At 43.8% G+C, this 17,738-nt stretch overlaps 1 protein-coding gene across 2 annotated transcripts in view; it reads right to left on the bottom strand.

The window, feature by feature from the left end:
• rspry1 (ring finger and SPRY domain containing 1) overlaps window positions 1–17,495 on the bottom strand; it is a 64,391-nt gene extending 46,896 nt beyond the window's left edge. The window contains exon 1 of one of the 2 annotated variants that reach the window (XM_059992697.1): window positions 17,289–17,495. In XM_059992697.1, the coding sequence (XP_059848680.1) occupies window positions 17,289–17,473 (185 nt within the window). In that variant the 5' untranslated portion in view covers window positions 17,474–17,495. Of the gene's footprint in view, window positions 1–16,649 lie in introns of both variants that reach the window. The other variant, XM_059992696.1, reaches the window with a different exon arrangement.
• Between the last annotated feature and the right edge of the window lie 243 nt (window positions 17,496–17,738).

Below are 17,738 nucleotides of genomic sequence, written 5' to 3'. Positions count from 1 at the left end.
TTTGATTTGCCTTTCTAGCAATCCTACAAGCAGTTCTCTTGGAAAGTTTTCTTGGTCTTCCAGACTTCAACTTGACTTTCACCATTCCTGTGTAACCCCCTGGGTCGCCTCAGGCTTGCTCAGCTTGTTCTTATCTGGGGGAGCAGCCTTCGGCCCCGCCAAACTGGGTAATCAGCTGGTGTGGATGCTGTGTGATGTCCCCGCCTCGCCCAAAACCAGGCAGTACACCATATGCGATTAAATGAGTACAATTTATAAAGGTTACTATAACTAAGTGATTAATAACGATACAGTATATATGAAGAGAAAATTAAAGAAAAGGCGCCAAACATCAAAGTCCAAACCACTTCGTGCACAGCCATTGGAGCTCAATTACTGAAGTCTTCTGGCCACCATTCGATCCCCTCCGAACTCCTCGACTCGCAGCTCAGGACCCTCCGAACTCCTCGACTCTCCAAACAGCTCAGGACCCTCCGAGTGGTCAACCAAGCACATCTAGCTTCATCCCCCCCTCCTCGGAGAATCTCCCAGCCTCGGACCCCCCTTTGGGGTCCAATCCTCGCCCAGCTTAGAGCACTGCGTCCTCTCTCTCGACCCCCTCGCGCCGATCTGCCCAAAAGCCCGTCAACAAAAGCTTACAGACTCAGAAGAAAGAACATTAATCCCCATTTGGTTTACAAAGGAATACCATTCTCGTTATCAGTAAATTAGCATTCCTGCTAGTTAACAAAAGGAAACCCTTTCCCAACAGTAACAAAGGAAAAAAAAGAAACCCCCTTTACACCTGTTAACTGCCATTTCTTAATTACATTATAAACTGAGGAAATGGCCACCTGAAAACACTTTGCTATATTCATGTAGCCTTCTCTTGCTTAGTGAGCTTCATTTATTTTAATTTTCAGAGTGTTAGGCAGCTGTCCATGGCTACTGATTGTTGGGACAAGGTTTGAGGAGTCAGGGTATTTGTAAAGCTTTGAAATTTGCATCATCTGGCCTTTCCTAACAATGACTGTGAACAAGCCATAGCCCTAACAAGCTAATTAAGGTCTGAGACCTTGGTAAAAGTTATCTGAGAGCTCAAATCTCTCGGGGTGCCCAAACTTTTGCATGGTGCTGCTTTCTTTTTTTCTCGCCCACTCTAAAATTGTACAAAACAAAAATAATATACTAATCTTGCTTAAAATGTTGAAAAGAATGTTTCATCTTCAACTTTATGACTTTTGGACATTAGTTCATCTTCTATTTACTTAACTATTCACAGTAACAGAAATTTTGACCGGGGTGCCCAAACTTTTACATGCCACTGTAATAGATCTTGCTCCAGACTGACTCTGGCAACCCTCTCCGAATCTTTTGCCACTACATCGACAATTGTACTGATGTTGCTTCTTGCACTTGTGCAGAACACATAAACTTAAAACATTTTCCCACCAAATTCCATCCTGTCTTCAAATTCAGCTACACTATTTGCTTCATTCTCTGAAATTTTACAACTTAGGAGACGGAATATCCACTAGCATCTACTCTAATCCTACGGTTTCCGACAGCTACCTTCCCAACCAGTCTCACACAAGGATGTAAACCCCATCACTAAGTCTCCGCTACATTTGTTACTAAGATGGGATTTCCACTATTCACCTTCATTCGGAAAGTGACGCAACAGACTTTCAACATCATAAATCAGCGAATTTGTTGTGTCTCCCCTCTCGCTGTGAAATGGGGACACCTCTTTTTCCCTTATTTGGCAGAAAGAGACCCAGTGGTATGTCAAGTTATCATGTGAATGTGTACTTTTTGGGGTACTGCAAGCCTGTGTCTTTATTGATAGGCACGCTTGAGTGCTTGGTACTTATATTTTTTTGCTGGTGGGATGGCGTGAGGGGGTCACTACCTTGTTGCTGCTTGTGCATGGGAGGGGGAGTGGGGGTGGGCTTTGGAGTTCTAACATTTTAACTGTCATTCTTTGGGGGTACTCTGTTTTCGTGGATGTCTACCAAGAAAAACAATTTCAGGATGTATATTATATACATTTCTCTGATATTAAATACACTTATTGAAACCTATCGGAAATGTAGCTTCCACTCACGTGCATTTGCTCCGCATATGCTCTATCCAAACCCACCCCTCTCCTGTGACAGAACAGATGGAGCTCGCTGGTACTCAACCACAAGCCTCTGCATCCAGCACATCATCCTTTGCCAAGTCTGCCTGCTCCAATGCTATCCCACCAGACACATCATTTTATGACTTTCCACAGAGACCTTTCTCTCCATGATCTAATCATCCGTTTTCCTGCACCCTTCCTTGTGCTCTAACACTTTCCCCTGTAACTTTGGTGCTCATATGTCCCAAGACCACCTGCCTCACAGGGAAGGCAGTGATTTATGTGCACTTCCTCTAACCTCTCTAATGCATTCAGATTGTAATATGGCCTCTTTTGCAATGGCAAGACTAAGCAGACAGGACAACCATTTTAAGCATCTGCACTCTGTCTACAACAGCCATCTTGAGCTTCCAGTTGTATGTCCTTTCATATCCCATTCCTATGCTGACCTTTGTGTCCTCAGCCTTCTTTCTCACTGCCACGGCAAGATCAAATGCAAACCTAGAATGGCACTTCATATTCCACTAGGGTAGCCTGCAGTGGCATGGACACTGAATTTTCCAACTTCAGGTAACTACCTTCACATTTATTTCTCCACTCCCTGTACCTCTAGGGTCTCTCTCCCTTTAGCCTTTTCCATCCTTTCCTCATTATACCCCCCCCCCCCCCACATGTATAAGACCACGTGGACAGAAACAGAATTATGACATTCAGCCATTGAATTCCATCTGCTGATCACCCATCCCTTATCTGGTTCCAACCAACTGCCACCTCTACCATTCTTCTGCCCTGCCTGACCCCATCTGCCTCTTATATAAATGTTTCAATTGACTCAATATTCTCTGCTCTCCCACCCAGCATTTCTCCACCATCCCATCTAGCTTGTTTCATCTATCTTTTGGTTATTCACAGTCCAGATGACAGTGTCAATCAGAAATGCTGACCATTTCTTTACACGCTGCTTAAGCTGTGAGTTCTCCCAGCTGCTCATCCTTTGCTACAGATCCCCACACCCGCAGTCTCTATGTTTCCATTTTATGTATATAGACCCTTCGCAAATCTATATTATTCTGACTAACTGGTGCCTCTGTGATCGTCATTCTGCCCACTGCCATGACTTGTTTTCGGAGATTCTTCAGTATTATGCACAAAAATCTTTCCAAAACATTTATTTCAATGGAGATTTTTAATCTGCAGAACTAGGGAAATGTTTTCCTCTTAGAACCCAATCTTTTCATCATTTTTCAAACATTTCAGTTTTATATCAAAATAGATTTAGAATTCATACAATATTCAGTTTTTCTACACAGACAAAAACTCCAAAAGTTTCACAAGGACATTATATGTTATATATTCTACCAGGTGCATTCAAAATACAGGGCCTCAATGTGCCCTGTAAAGTCTATTGCCAGGTGAACAGAGTGATGATATTACTGAACAGAAATAGTGAACTTTTCTGCTTCCTTTAACCATGGAACCATTTATGTCTCAAACCCAATCTCAACTTGAATCAGCCAATTGTCCAGAAAGTTGATGTCTAGCCACTCTGACAAAAAATACACCATTCAAGTTTGTTTAATCTTACTGTTTGATTTGTTACGTTATTTCCTTATAAACATTGCTGGTATAGTCAGTACATCCCAAATTGCTTCGCAAACAGAGTGGTTTGCTGGGAAATTTCAGTAGCGTTAGTGAGTGTGAAATAGCAACATACGAAACAGGACTAGAAATAAGCCACCAGGCCCGTCGAGTCTGCTTTGCCATTCAGTAAGATCACAGTTGATCTGGCTATAGACTCAGGTCCACCCACCTGCCTTTTCCCCATAAATCTTTATTCCCTCACTATACAAAAATATATCTACAGCTTAAATATATTTAATGAAGTTGCCTCTACCATTCTCCCAGATCTTGAGGTCATGTTCCCTAGTTTTAGTCTCACTGACCTGTGGAAACTATTTCCTGCCTCTATCTTATCTAACACTTTTGTTAAGATCCCCTCTTATTTATCTGAATTCCAACAAGTATGGTCCCAAGTGACTCAATTTCTCTTCACAGGCTAACCTACTCATGTCTTGAATCAACCTGATGAATCTTCTCTGCACCGCCTCCAAAGACAGTATATCTTTTCTTAAGACCAGAACTACATGCAGTCCTGCACGTCCTCCTGCTCTGAAGTTCAATCCCTCTAGCAATAAATACCAACACTTCACCTGCAAACCAATCTTGTGAGTCATGCCCGTGACCTTCTGCACAACAGCATACTGATGTCTAATTTACCACTTCAATAATCTGATCTTCTAGTTTCCCTTCCAAACTGTACAACCTCACATTTACTAACATTGTACTCTATTTGCCAGACTCTTGTACACTTACTTAATCTGTTTCTCTCTGCATCCTCTGCTCAGTTTGCTTTATATCAACAAACATAAGATACAGTATACATGGTCTCTTCTTCCAAATAATTAATGTATATACAGGTGTCCCGTTTTTCGAACATTCGCTTTACGTCAACTTGCTGTTACGAAAGACCTACATTAGTCACCTGTTTTCGCTAACAGAAGGTGTTTTCACTGTTACGAAAAAAGGCAGCGTGTGAAAAAAGACTAGCTCCTCCCCTGGAACTGCATTCTACCCGGCATTGCTTAAACACGTGCCTGTGAGCATCTGTGCTTTATGTCGATTTATTTTGTGGATTCGTTAGCAAGATGAGTTCTAAGGTATCGGAAAAGCCTAAAAGAGCGCGCAAGGGTGTTACACTTAGTGTAAAACTAGAAATAATAAAGGGTTTCAATCGTGATGAACGAAGTAAGGACATAGTGAGTCTGGCTAAGGGTTTGTGGAAGTTGACGAAGATGATGTTGAAGAGGTTTTGGCATCCCATGACCAAGAACTGACAGATGAAGAGGAAAGGATAACAATTGAAGCCAAACGCAGTGGTGAACAGCCCGAAAGTGAAGACGACAGGAACTGAACGTGAAGCAATTGCGTGAGATTTTCGCTGCGATTGACAAAGCTGCAATGATTGCAGGAAAGTATGTCTTAAATTTTGAAAGGGTACGTAGGTTTAGGGCAGGTCTGCAGGATGGTTCGAGTGCTTACCAAGAACTGTATGATAGAAAAATGCGCGAGGCTAAGCAGTCAAGCATACCGTCGCTTTTCAAGCCTTCCACATCAGCCACAGTAGACGACGAAACTCGACCTTCGACATCGAGGCTGGCAGACATAGAAGGTGACCTGCCTGCCCTGATGTAAACAGACGACGATGAGATGACACCCCAGAGTCCCAGCACCCCAACCTCCGATGACTCAGCCAAACACACCATTATCGGTGTCCTCACTGTTTTCCTGACAAGTGAAACTACAAGTAAGTGAAACTACACTGGGCGCATATTATTTCTACTTTATATAGGCTGTGTATTTTTATGTGTTATTTAATAGCTTCATAGCTTATTGGTTACTGGAAAAAGTGTTTCTGCCGGGAGCGCTCGCGCCGTGCATTTCTGCCAGGAGCGTTCGCACCGTGCGTTTCTGCCGGGAGTGCTGCTGAGCGCGCTTGTGTGAAATTTTCGCTGCGGTGGACAGTGCTGCAATAATTGTAGAAAAGTATTCCTACATTATATAGGCTGTGTATTTATCAGATTATTCCTGCTTTTACTATATGTTACTGTCATTTTAGGTTTTGTGTTATTTGGCATGATTTGGCAGGTTGTTTTTTGGGTCTGCGAACGCTCATAAATTTTTTTCCATATAAATTAATGGTAATTGTTTCTTCACTTTATGACACTCCGGCTTACGAACCGTTTCATAGGAACGCTCTACCTTTGAATAACTGGGGCAACCTGTATTGAGTAGTTGCCAGTCCAGCACCGACCCCTACATCACTCCGCTCACCACTGAGGTCTCTACAATAGTTGTACCCATTCATTTCAGCTCTCAATCTTCTATTAGTTAATCAATCCTCTACGCTAATACATGACGCCAATCTATCCTCATCTTATAGATAAGTCTTTCATGGTGCTTCTTATTAAAAACATTGTGGAAATGGTATGCATCAGCCACACAGATGGTGGATGAGGCACTTCATTTCCTAAAAAGACTAAAAATTGGTTAGGACACATGATAGTACCCATGTTCTTCTTTGAAAGATTGCCACAACTGCATACTTCCACCCAAAAACAAAGATTTTATTCAACATTTCATTTGTAAGTGTACATCCCAAAAAGGAGAGCCACCAATGGATTTAAGAGCAAATCACAAATGACTAAATGAAGTCACTAAGCCAGGAAGGCAAACCCCGTGCATTTGCTATATGAATTTCCCAAAGGTCTACTGGCAATATTAAAGAGTTGAACACATCTTAGAACATGTCCAGAGCACTGCAGGCAACCTTGGAATACACAATGGCAAAATTTGGAATACTGTTAATAGTGGGAAGACAGTAACACAGTAGTAGATGGAGGAACAAAGTGTAAAGGTGGAATATGCAAACTGATGATAGCTGATTCCAATGCTGAAATTACACATCAGTGGCAGAAAAAAATATTAGTGACAATATATGGTGAAGCTACAGTTTTAAAGGCAAAGCAAGAGGTTAGAGATATGGGGCTGTTGGTATACAAATCTGCAGAATGGCAGAGCAGGGAACTAAACAGTTCAGAAACAAAATGGGATCTGGGCAATATATATTAGTATGGAGTACATCAGCTATAAAGTCATATTGAGCACAATTCAACCAGACTTGGATCACTGAATCCAATTCTGTGAACTCAACTGAGGAAAGAAAAGATTACCTTTATTTGTCACATGTACATCAAAATGTAGTGAAGTGCGTTGTTTGCGTCAAATCAAAGAAAAAAGTGAAGGGGATGCTCAATTACTGGGTGAGGGATTAATTTGGCTCCAAGCACATACTGTAATGGAAAATACTACTGAAAAAACTATTTTAGCATATGAATGTGGTTAATAGGAAAAAAAAGAGCGATAGGAAAAGAATTCAGTTAACTGGAACAGTGGTGACAATATGAAGGAAAACCATGCAAAGGGTACACTGAAAGACAATAGTGAACATAATTCAATTTATGGACTCAATTAAAGAATGAAAATAATTTTTTTTTATAAAGAGTACTTTAGTGAAGTAAAACATCCAAAAATTGCAAGCTATTTCACAAAGGATTATTTTGAAGCAAAATTTGACAATATCAGATTACCAGACACATGGTTAATGAGGAGGACAAATATGAAGAGGTAGAATGGAATTCCCAACTAAATCTGTCTTAGTATCTCTACGTGTACTCTCTACTACATTCAATTTTCTGTGTTACTTACATTACCAGTTTTGTTTAAATCAATGTGGAAATTGGAATGTATGCATGTCAGCCAAGTTGTTTCCCTCCCCACTCCCACTTGTGCTAATATTGGACCCCAAACTTTCAGTAAATCCCCGCCACCTACTACTTGAATAACTTGCACCACGAAAGAGTGCTTCAATTAAATCAACAGGAAAGAATGTTTGAAAGGGGCCAAAGTTATATTTTGGTGTATTGAGCTGAGCTTACGTCATCTAATTAAAGTTGAAAACTGATTTAAAGTTGAAAAAGTTAAAAACTGCCTAACACTACAACTTTTATGTTACAAACACTTCCAAAAATTCAGCTTTGACAAGCAAAAATATCACTCCCCACCACCTCTTACCAATTCAGTTTACTGCAGGTTTCTAGACCAGAACCATGCTACAACCTACAAGCTCAAAATCAACTAACTTAGCACCGAAACAACTATACAAGGAGCAAGTCAGGTTCTCTTGCCAAATGCTCTTGTTTGGGAGCCACTCAACATGAAATACAAAGGTTTTGTTGAAGTTCAGCTTGGCACTTGGAGCAAATACTAGGCTGAGTGGGAATGCTCAGATTGCAAATCAGGCTGTTTAAAAAATGTAGTGCTTTCATAGACTGAATTTTTAAAACACAGGAATTACACTACAGCAGATTAATATTTTACAACCCATTATATGACAATTATTTGCAATCCACGCATTTAAGTTATAAAGATTACTTAGATACTTTAATAAAAACTGACATTATACCTGACATGATAAAAAACCATTAAGATATTTTATTCTGAAGACTTTCTGTTACTTTCTACTTTCTGAAGTTTATGCTGGCAAAGATGTAGAACACTTGGAAGAATCTCTGACATTAACCTCTGGACACAAGTTTAACTGCATTAGATATTCTAAAAGCTGTCAAGTTTCAACATAATTATTGCCAACAATTCCAGCTTCGCCATCACTGCAAATGTAAAATAAGAACCCTTTGAAATTATGGACAATTAGGAGCTACGCAGAGGAAAGCGCAACAGGCTCAGGCAGCCAAACACCATCCAGAAGAAGCAGATGAAGAGGCAGCGTGTGCCTGCAACATGTTTGGAGTGGAAACGGATCAGGAAACACCAGAACCATTATTATGCCATAGTCACTGTCAGGGGAAAAGACATTGAGATTGATTCAGAGGCTACTCACTCATCAGTGAGGAGACCTACTGGAAGACATGGAGGTCCAACCTGCCTCCCATCAGACCGTCTAAGCTCAAACTCAGGACCTACACGGGCAGCCGAAACCTCATTTAGGGGTGTTATGTGTGGATATTTCAGCCGGGGGCCAGAAGGCTGAAGCCAGGCTGGTGATAGCTAAGGGCAGGGGGCCCAGTCTTTTGGGCCGCAATTGGCTTCGCAAATTCCGGCTCAACTGGCATGAAATTAAGTATGCACACATGACAGAGGATATTCTGCAGCGGTACAGTGACATTTTCAGGGATGAGCTGGGCACACTGAAGGGTGTGAAAGCAAAACTTCATGTTCACCCTGAGGCCACACCACATTTTTTTAAGCCCAGGTGTGCCTCCAGAGGCTGTGTTTTCATTGGAGAGGCTGTCAGAGACACCTGTAAAGGCAACCCAGATCAAGCAATGGACAGAGAGGGACCCAGTCCTGTCCCAAGTCAAGACTTTCTTTTTACAAGGTTGGCCCAGTGTCGTGGAAGGAGAGGAACTGAGGTCTTATGCCAAACTCAAGACAGAACTGAGTCTGCAGGATGGCTGCATTTTCTGGGGGGCGAGGGTCTTCGTGCCTTACCCCAGCCGTTCACAGATTGTGGAGGAAATTCATGGAACTCATCCAGGGGTGTCTCGGATGAAAATCCTTGCAAGATCCTACGTCTGATGGCCAAGAATGGATCAGGATCTGGAGAACAAGGTAAAATCATGCATGTAATGTCAGACCAATCAGAACATGGCACCACCAGCTCCTTTGCACTCATGGGGGTGGCCAGACCACCCCTGGTCTAGGCTACATTTGGACTTTGCTGGCACCTTTATGGAGCAGATGTTTCTTGTAATGGTAGACACGCACTCCAAATGGATAGAAGCTTACATCATGAGCAACCTCACAGCCCACTCAACCATAGACATACTCAGGAAAGTGATGCTGATGGGGCATAGGCCCAATTCAAGATTGGATGTGCTGCGCCCGGACAATAAGGCAAAAGTGGAGAGAAAGCAGGAAAAGCAAAAAGAGGGATCAACATGCGCAAGAGACAGTTAAAACCAGATGACAATGTCTATGTGAGAAACTTCAGCAGTAGCAATAATCAGCAATGGCTACCTGGGGTTATTCTTAAGCAGAGTGGTCCAGTCTATGTTAAACTGACTGACAGACGTGTTTTCCCCAGACATCAGGACCATGTGCATCTGTGTCATGATACAGGCTGAGGCAGACAGTTTCACTGAGTTTCCAATGGTGAGACAGACTACTGTGGAAGCGTGTCCACCAGTGACTTTGTGAGAGAGAGCATGAGAGACACTGGCAGAGGGGTTGGGGTACCCTGAAGAGGATGGACCTTCTCACACAGATCTCTCTCATGCCCCCAACACCAGATCCACCCAAAACACCCTCACCAGCGGTGTCTGCTGAGTCAACTGGGGTAGTGCACAGATCACAGCGCACTCACAAACCTCCTGACAGACTGAATGTTTGACTGGACAGTTTTTTTTTGTGTTCGACTGAATGTGGAATTTGCCACGTTTTTCAGGTGTTTTGTATTGGTAAACTGTTGCTGAGACACTAGTGTAAGTTTCTGGGGTACACAAGCTAATGACACCACTGTTCTTTTACACTTGGGGAATGTTGGAATTTAAAGGGGGAGAAATGTTATAATGTGAGCATTATAAAAATAAGTTAATACTAATTAAGATAATGGTAATATAGCAATACTTCCGCTAGTGGAAGCTGTTTGTAAAGAGAGGCTGATTCTGGGGTTGGGGGGACTTTACTTCCATTTTCTTCTCCGGTGGCATGTGTGTAGCTTCTCTGCTATGCAGAACGGTTCAGTGAAATCCTCTGTATGTATATATCGGTTTGCAGTCCCAGATAAAGTTGCTTCCTTTGGGCATGAAGTTGTCGAGTGGTCCTTTTTCAAAGTAGAAGTTATCACTGTAACCATCTCTATTTTCTTGAACAGTTCACTGGAGGTTACAGTAGAGAGTTGTCAAAAGTTGCCAGCAGGCTGGCCTGGAACAAGAATATCTGAAGGCCTAAGCTTTACTACAGGAATATTTTGGTGATAAGTACAAATATGCTGCGGCCTATATGGAAGACGCTCTTTCTTGGCCGCATATCAAATCAGAGGCGTGAAAGCTCTTCAAGGTTATAGTCTTTTTCTTAGAGGCTGCTGCAATGCCATGGAAAATGTGCAACACGAGTGATTTGGACATGCCTGCTAATATGAGGATTGTTGTAAATAAATTGCCCAATAAACATTGGGAAAAATGGAGATTGGTGGTCTATAAACTGCAAGAAAGGCACGACTGTGAGGTTACTTATCAATGACATTGTTGATTTTATTCAAAGGTGAGGAAAGAATGCTACGTACCTAATGTTTGGAAAAAACTATAATGTTACATTGCCAACAGTAAGTAAAGATATGAACAAAACTGGGTCACAAACTCATTCTCAAGCGAAAGGAAGCAGCTTTGACACTACTGTGGATAGAGAAGTGGTAACTGAGTCCGGAGCTAATGAAAAAGTGCAGATTTGAAACAAGCCACGAATGAAGCAATCACAACAGCGAGTACCACCTTGGTATCTCAAGGCCTTACGGTGGCTGGTGATCATGATTGTAATCTTCCTATAATTCCACTCCAGGTGAAGTCTAAGAAGAATAACAAGACAGTACAAACACAAGAAAGTCTGCAGATGCTGTAAATCCAAGTCACACACACAAAATGCTGAAGGAACTCAGCAGGCCAGACAGCATCTATGGGAAAGAGTAAACAGTCTGCTTTTCGGGCCAACACTTTCATCAGGATTGGAAAGAAAGATGAGAATTCAGAGTAAGAAGATGGAGATAGGGGCGGAAGTAGCACAAGATGGTAGGTGATAGCTGAAACTGGGAGGGTGAGGGAGGGGTGAAGTAAAGTGCTGGGAAGTCATTTGGTGAAAGAGATACTGGGCTGGAGGAGGGGAAATCTGATAAGAAAGGACAGAAGGCCATGGAAGAAAGGGAAGGAGGAGGAGCACCAGAGGGAGGTGATGGGCAGGTAAGGAGATAAGGTAGGAAAGGGAAACAGGAATGGGAATGGTGGAGGGTTAGGGGAGGGGGGGGGGCAGCAATTACTCGAAGTTAGAGAAATTGATGTTCATGCCACCACAATGTTGGAGGCTACCTGGGTGGAATACAAGGTGTTGCTCCTCCAACTTGAGTGTGGCCTCATCGCATCAGCAGAGATGGCCAAGGACTGACATGTCAGAATGGGAAGGAGCATTGAAATGGGTGGCTACCAGGAGATCCCTTTTTCTGGCGGAGTTTGGCAAAGTGGCCTGCCAACCTTCTTCAAGTCTCTCCTGATATGCAGGACGCCACACCGGGAGCCTCACAGGTGAAGTGTCGGCTACCCTAGAAGGACTGTTCGGGGTCCTGAACAGTAGTGAGGAAGGTGGTGTAGGGGTAGGAGTAGCACTTGTTCCGCTTACAAGGGTAAGTGCCAGGAGGGATATCAGTGGGCAGGGACAAGTAGGCAAGGAGTCACGTGGGAAGCGATCCCTGCAAAAAGTGGGGGGGGGGAGGGGTGGAAGATGTGCTTTGTGGTGGGATCCCATTGGAGTGGAGATGGCTGAAGTTACGGAGATTTTATGCTGGACACAGAGGCCAGTGGGTGGTAGGAGAGGACAAGAGCAACCCTATCCTGATGTGGCAGTAGGAGGATAGAGTGAGGGCAGATGAGCGCGAAATGGAAGAAATTCAGGTGAGGACAGTGTTGTAACATCTTTGAGGACATCTCATTAGTTCTGAAATGAAAAAACTCATTCTGAGAGCAGATGCAGCAGAGATGGAGGAACTGAGAGAAAGGGATGGCATTTTTACAAGTGACAGGGTGGGGACAAGTATAGTCTGGGTAGCTGCAGTAATCAGTGGGTTTATAAAAGATCAGTAGATAGACTGCCTCCAGAGATAAACAGAGAGAGAGCTAGAAAGGGGAGGGAGATGTCAGAAATGAACCAAGTAAATTGGAGGGCAGGGTGGAAGTTGAAGACAAAGTTGATGAAGTTGACGAGCTCAGTATGGGTACAGGAAGCAGCACCATTGCAGTCAATGTAGTGAAAGAAGAGCTAGGAAACGATACTGTGTAGGCTTGGAACACACAGTTCCACATAGCCAACAAAAAGGCAAGCACAGCTGGACCCATGCAAGTGCCCATGGCTACACCTTTGGTTCTAAGGAAGTGGGAAGAGTCAAAGGAGAAATTATTCAGAGGGCCAATTCCACCAAACTGAGGAGACTGTATCTACTGCATCTGGTGCTCCTGGTGTGCCCTCCTGTATATTGGTGAGACCATTTCACCAAGCACCTACACTCTGTCTGCCAGTAAAAGAGGGATCTGCTGGTAGCTGTACATTTAAATTCTCCTTCCCATTCCAACATTTCAGTCCATGACCTCCTTTACTAATGCGATGAGGCCACAGTCAGGTTGAAGGAACGACACCTTGTATTCCATCTGGGTAGCCTCCAACTGACGGCACGAACATTGATTTCTCGAACTTCCAGTAATAGCCACCCCACTTCACTTCACCAAACCCCATTCCTGTTTCCCTCTCTCACCTCATCTACTTACCTGCCCATCACCTGCCCCTGGTGCTCCTCCTCCTTCCATGACCATTCTTAGTAAGTTTTTCTACAAAAGTTGTTTGCCATCACTTTCTCCTGGGCAGTGTCTTTGCAAGACGGATGACCCCAGCCATTATCAATACCCTTCAGAGATTGTCTGCCTGGAGTCAGTGGTCACATAACCAGGACTTGTGATACGTACCACTGCTACTATGATCACCCACCCCCCCCCACTCACTCCCATGGCTTCACGTGATCCTGATCAGGGGGCTAAGCAGGTGCTACACCTTGCCCAAGGGTGCCTCACACCTCCTTTGGTAGAGATATATATCCACCCGCCTCTCAGGTGACGGGGTAGGTAGGTATCTATACATAAACTGGAAAAGGTACAAAGGATTTAAAAGGAATACACAAGAATTGAGCAGTCATACCTATTAAGGTTAATTGGACTGGTATCGCTTTCACAAAGGGACCAGAGGTAACTTAATCGATCTGAGTGTTTGTTGAGATGTCTTTTCTAGCTAGTGGAACCAAATCCAAGAGCAAATTCATGAACAACTTCAACGTAAGGGCAACTCCTTGCCAAAAAAGCTTTTGAGATAACTTGTGCAGATTCTTTTAATTACGTCTACAGAAATATATGGCAGAATAGAATGGGAAAATATCGAAGCTGGAAATCAAAAATTAAATAAAAAAGATTCAACACGTACACAAGGTTTTAAGAGGTAGTGAAAGCAAAAGGGGATCATGATAAAGAAAGAAGTGGGAAAGAAAAGACCTAGCGCAAAGTAACTAGAGATAATAGGATAAACTTAAGAAATGGAAATTTCAGAATTGTGGCCTGAAATTGTTGAACCTTGGGTAAGAAAACAGCGAAGAGGCCAAAATTAAAGAAAAGAGTTTTGCTTTGAGTTCTGCTAAGAACAATGCAAGAGACCAAAATCAGAATGAGGAGAATTAAAGTGCAAGACAAAAGCTTCAGCATTTGGAGAGAATCTATGTTTTCCTCAAATATGTCTCCAAACGGCTGAAAGGACATCATGAACATTGAACAGAACACCAGTTGTAAAGAAATACTCAACTCTAAGGCAGCATTCAACATTAACAAGTAATGCATACTAAATGGCAAGTGTAACCCCCTGGGTCGCCTCAGGCTCGCTCAGCTCGTTCCCGTCTAGGGGAAGCAGCCTTCGGCCCCGCCAAACTGGGTAATCAGCTGGTGTGAATGCTGTGTGATGTCCCCGCCTCGCCCAAAAACAGACAGTATGCCGTATGTGATTAAATGAGTACAATTTATAAAGATTACTATAACTAAGTGATTAATAATGATACAGTATATATGAAGGAAAAAAATAAAGAAAAGGCGCCAAACTTATAAAAGTCCAAACCACTTCGTGCACGACCATTGGAGCTCAATTACTGAAGTCTTCTGGCCACCATTCAATCCCCTCCGAACTCCTCGACTTGCAGCTCAGGACCACCCAAAGTGGTCAACCAAGCACATCTATCATCGTCTCCTCTCCTCAGGGTACCTCCTGGCCTTGGACCCCCCCCCCCCCCCCCCCGGGGTCCGTTCCTCGCCCAGTTTACAGCATCGCGTCCTTTCTCTCTCACCCCCTCGCGCCGATCTGCCCAAAAGCCCGCCAACAATAGCTTACAGACTCAGAAGAAAGAACAACATTAATCCCAAATGGTTTACAAAGGAATACAATTCTCGTTATCAGTAAATTTTAACCCAAACAAGCTTGCAGCATTCTCTCGCAACAAAGAAGCATTCCCACTTTTAACAAAACAGCCATTTTGATTACATACACAGTAACAAAGAAAAAGAAGAAATCCCCTTTACACAAGTAGTACAAATATTTCATGTGGTGAGGCTTCTGAAAAGGCCAGGTGTTGCATCTCATGCAGCTGCAGGGGAAGTGAAAGGGGCAGTAGATCTTATGAGAGAACCAGGGAGGTGTTGGGTGAAAAACACCACCTTCAGAACAGTGGAGATGATGCACTTATTATTGATATTATGCTGGAAAATTGTGGAAGAACTACTGAATGGGTGGGACAAGGCAAGGACAAGGGAACCCCATTGCAGTTTTGAAGAAGGAAGGGTTGATTAAGTGCAGGAGTACAACACAAACATGTATGGCAATCACTTCCTCCTTGTACCTATTCTTCTGTGCATTTCCATACTTCTTGTTTCAAATGTCTAGCCAAAACTTTGTTTAGACTTGAAAAATATATTATGAACTCCATTTGAAATTCTTCCACATCCTCACTACAAGTGCGATGGATCATGCCCTAATGGAAGCTATTCTGATGAAACTAGTCTCTGAATATTTCTTAAGGAAATCAGCTGTAATCTATAGGCCAGAACTCGTTCATGCAGACAAAATGGGATTTGCCTATTCTTGCACTCCCAAACATCCTTATTCCTCTCCACCTTGCCCTCCAGTCTCTCTAGTCACACCTTCATGTACACAATGTTTTGGTTAAAAAAGCATTGATAACATATTTCAAGTAATCCAGAAAATTCCATGTGTTCAATTTGAAAAGAAATAGCAGATTCATTAAGGCAACATTCAACATTAAATTCAAATAGCTACAGTGGAAATTAATAATGAAAATCACAGTTAGCAAAAATCTTTAACAAAATACTACATCGGATGAAGGGTTGTTGACTTGAAAAGTGAACTGTGTTTCCCTCTTCTCAGCTGCTGCCTAACCGACTGAGTATCCGAAGAGACACAAAATTTACAAATACAAAATTGGCATGGGTCACTAAACCAGGAAACACTATAACTTACATCAAATAATTGTCTTTAGTTTCTTTATTGCTACTGGCCCACTACAAATAAAGAGACTCAGAGTACAGGTTAACACATGATCTGAGTGTAATAATGCAATCCACAATGTATGGAGGCCTTTAACTTAGCTGTAATTAATCACAACTTCACTAAAGCTCCGATACAGCATTTTTCAGAAATCGGAAACTGTGGTGATAAGAGAAATTTACTTGGACATCTTCAGTTATCTTTTTACATTATTTTCTCAACATGGAATGCAAAATTATTTCAAACTGTCAGAACACCAATGCTCTGGAAAACCTGACGGGTATTGCAATTGCTACGCCAACGTATTACATTTAAATTAAAACTCAAAATTTCATGCAACAGAAATCTGACAACCAGTGGCCAAATATATGCAATTCATAAAGCTGAAGTTAGACTTTGAAGAACTCTCAAACAATGTGAGATAAACTGCGCCCGACTAAGTGGGGCTTCTCTGAATTTGAAGTTTTGAAAGTCGATCAAGTAGGACTGCAAAAAAAGATGGGTAGATTGAGGGTAAGGAGAACCGAGAGCCTGAATTAGACTGATAAAGGAAACAACTTACTTATCTACCAGTGTGCGAATGACAGCCAGCGTATCCAGGACCAGGCCGTCCACGTTCTGCTTCTTCCTACGAGGCTCGTGGGGGCCCCGGCCCCTCCTGGGCGGCCTCACCGGTTCCCGGGAGCGGCTCCTGGGCTCGGCCTCCCCGCTGTAGTGATGGGCATGGTGATGGTGATGAGAAGAGGACGACGGCGGAGGAGGGGGCGGCTGGTAACCGCGCTGGGCCGGAGGTGCCGCGTTCTCATCGACGTCGCTCTCCTCCCGACACACGCAGCTGTTCCCCATGCGGCCGGCCGCGCTGCACGCAGCGCCGGGCAGCTCAGCGAAAAGCAGAAACCCTTGCACCAGGCTCCGTGTGGCGTGGAATAGAGTCCAGGCCGCAACGATCATCTAGGAAGGCTCCCGCCGCGACAGCGTCACCATCCTGTCCACGGGCGCCGCCTCTCACTGTGGCTCCAGCCGCGGGCACCCGAGCCGGGGCACCAGGCCGCCCGCCACCCAAACCGACGGCCCCAGCGCCAGCGCCGCCGCCGACATCGCTTAACTAACGGCCGCTGTCCCCCGCTGGAGCACCGAGCCCCCGGGGGGAGGGAGGGAGGACCACCCTCACGCTAATCGACACGCCGCTCTGCCCTCTCACCAGGGATGGATCCTCTCACACGCCACAGCGGGAGGCTCCGCGGCTGATGCTCGCCGTCGGCTTGGTTTGGAAAAGGCCCGCGCCGCTCCCCGGGCTCGTTGCCCCGCTGATTGGCTATCGCTTCCGGCTCGCTCCTTGCTCTCGACCGCCCCCAGCGGCCGGCGGGCGAACAGAACCCTCGCCATCCCGCTCCGACCATCGCAAAGTTAATTCGCAATTCAGAGACACTCGACCGCTTTAACTTGGACAACTAGGAAGTGATAAAAGGGGGGGGGGGGGAGTCGATATTTAATTAAAATGCATTTATTCAAGACAATTTATTCACAAAGAAGCACAGTTGACGTTTCAGCTTGAATCAGCAGACTTGGATTAACAACTTTCATACAAATCAGTTCTACTGAAAGGTCATTCACTTAAAACATTAACTCTGTTTCACCCATCACAGATGCT

Source organism: Hypanus sabinus, chromosome 17 (genome assembly GCF_030144855.1).
Source record: "Hypanus sabinus isolate sHypSab1 chromosome 17, sHypSab1.hap1, whole genome shotgun sequence".
Classification (NCBI taxonomy): Eukaryota; Metazoa; Chordata; class Chondrichthyes; order Myliobatiformes; family Dasyatidae; genus Hypanus; species Hypanus sabinus.
The sequence above is the reverse complement of the archived record's forward strand: the minus strand, read 5'-3'. Positions and strand labels throughout refer to the sequence as shown.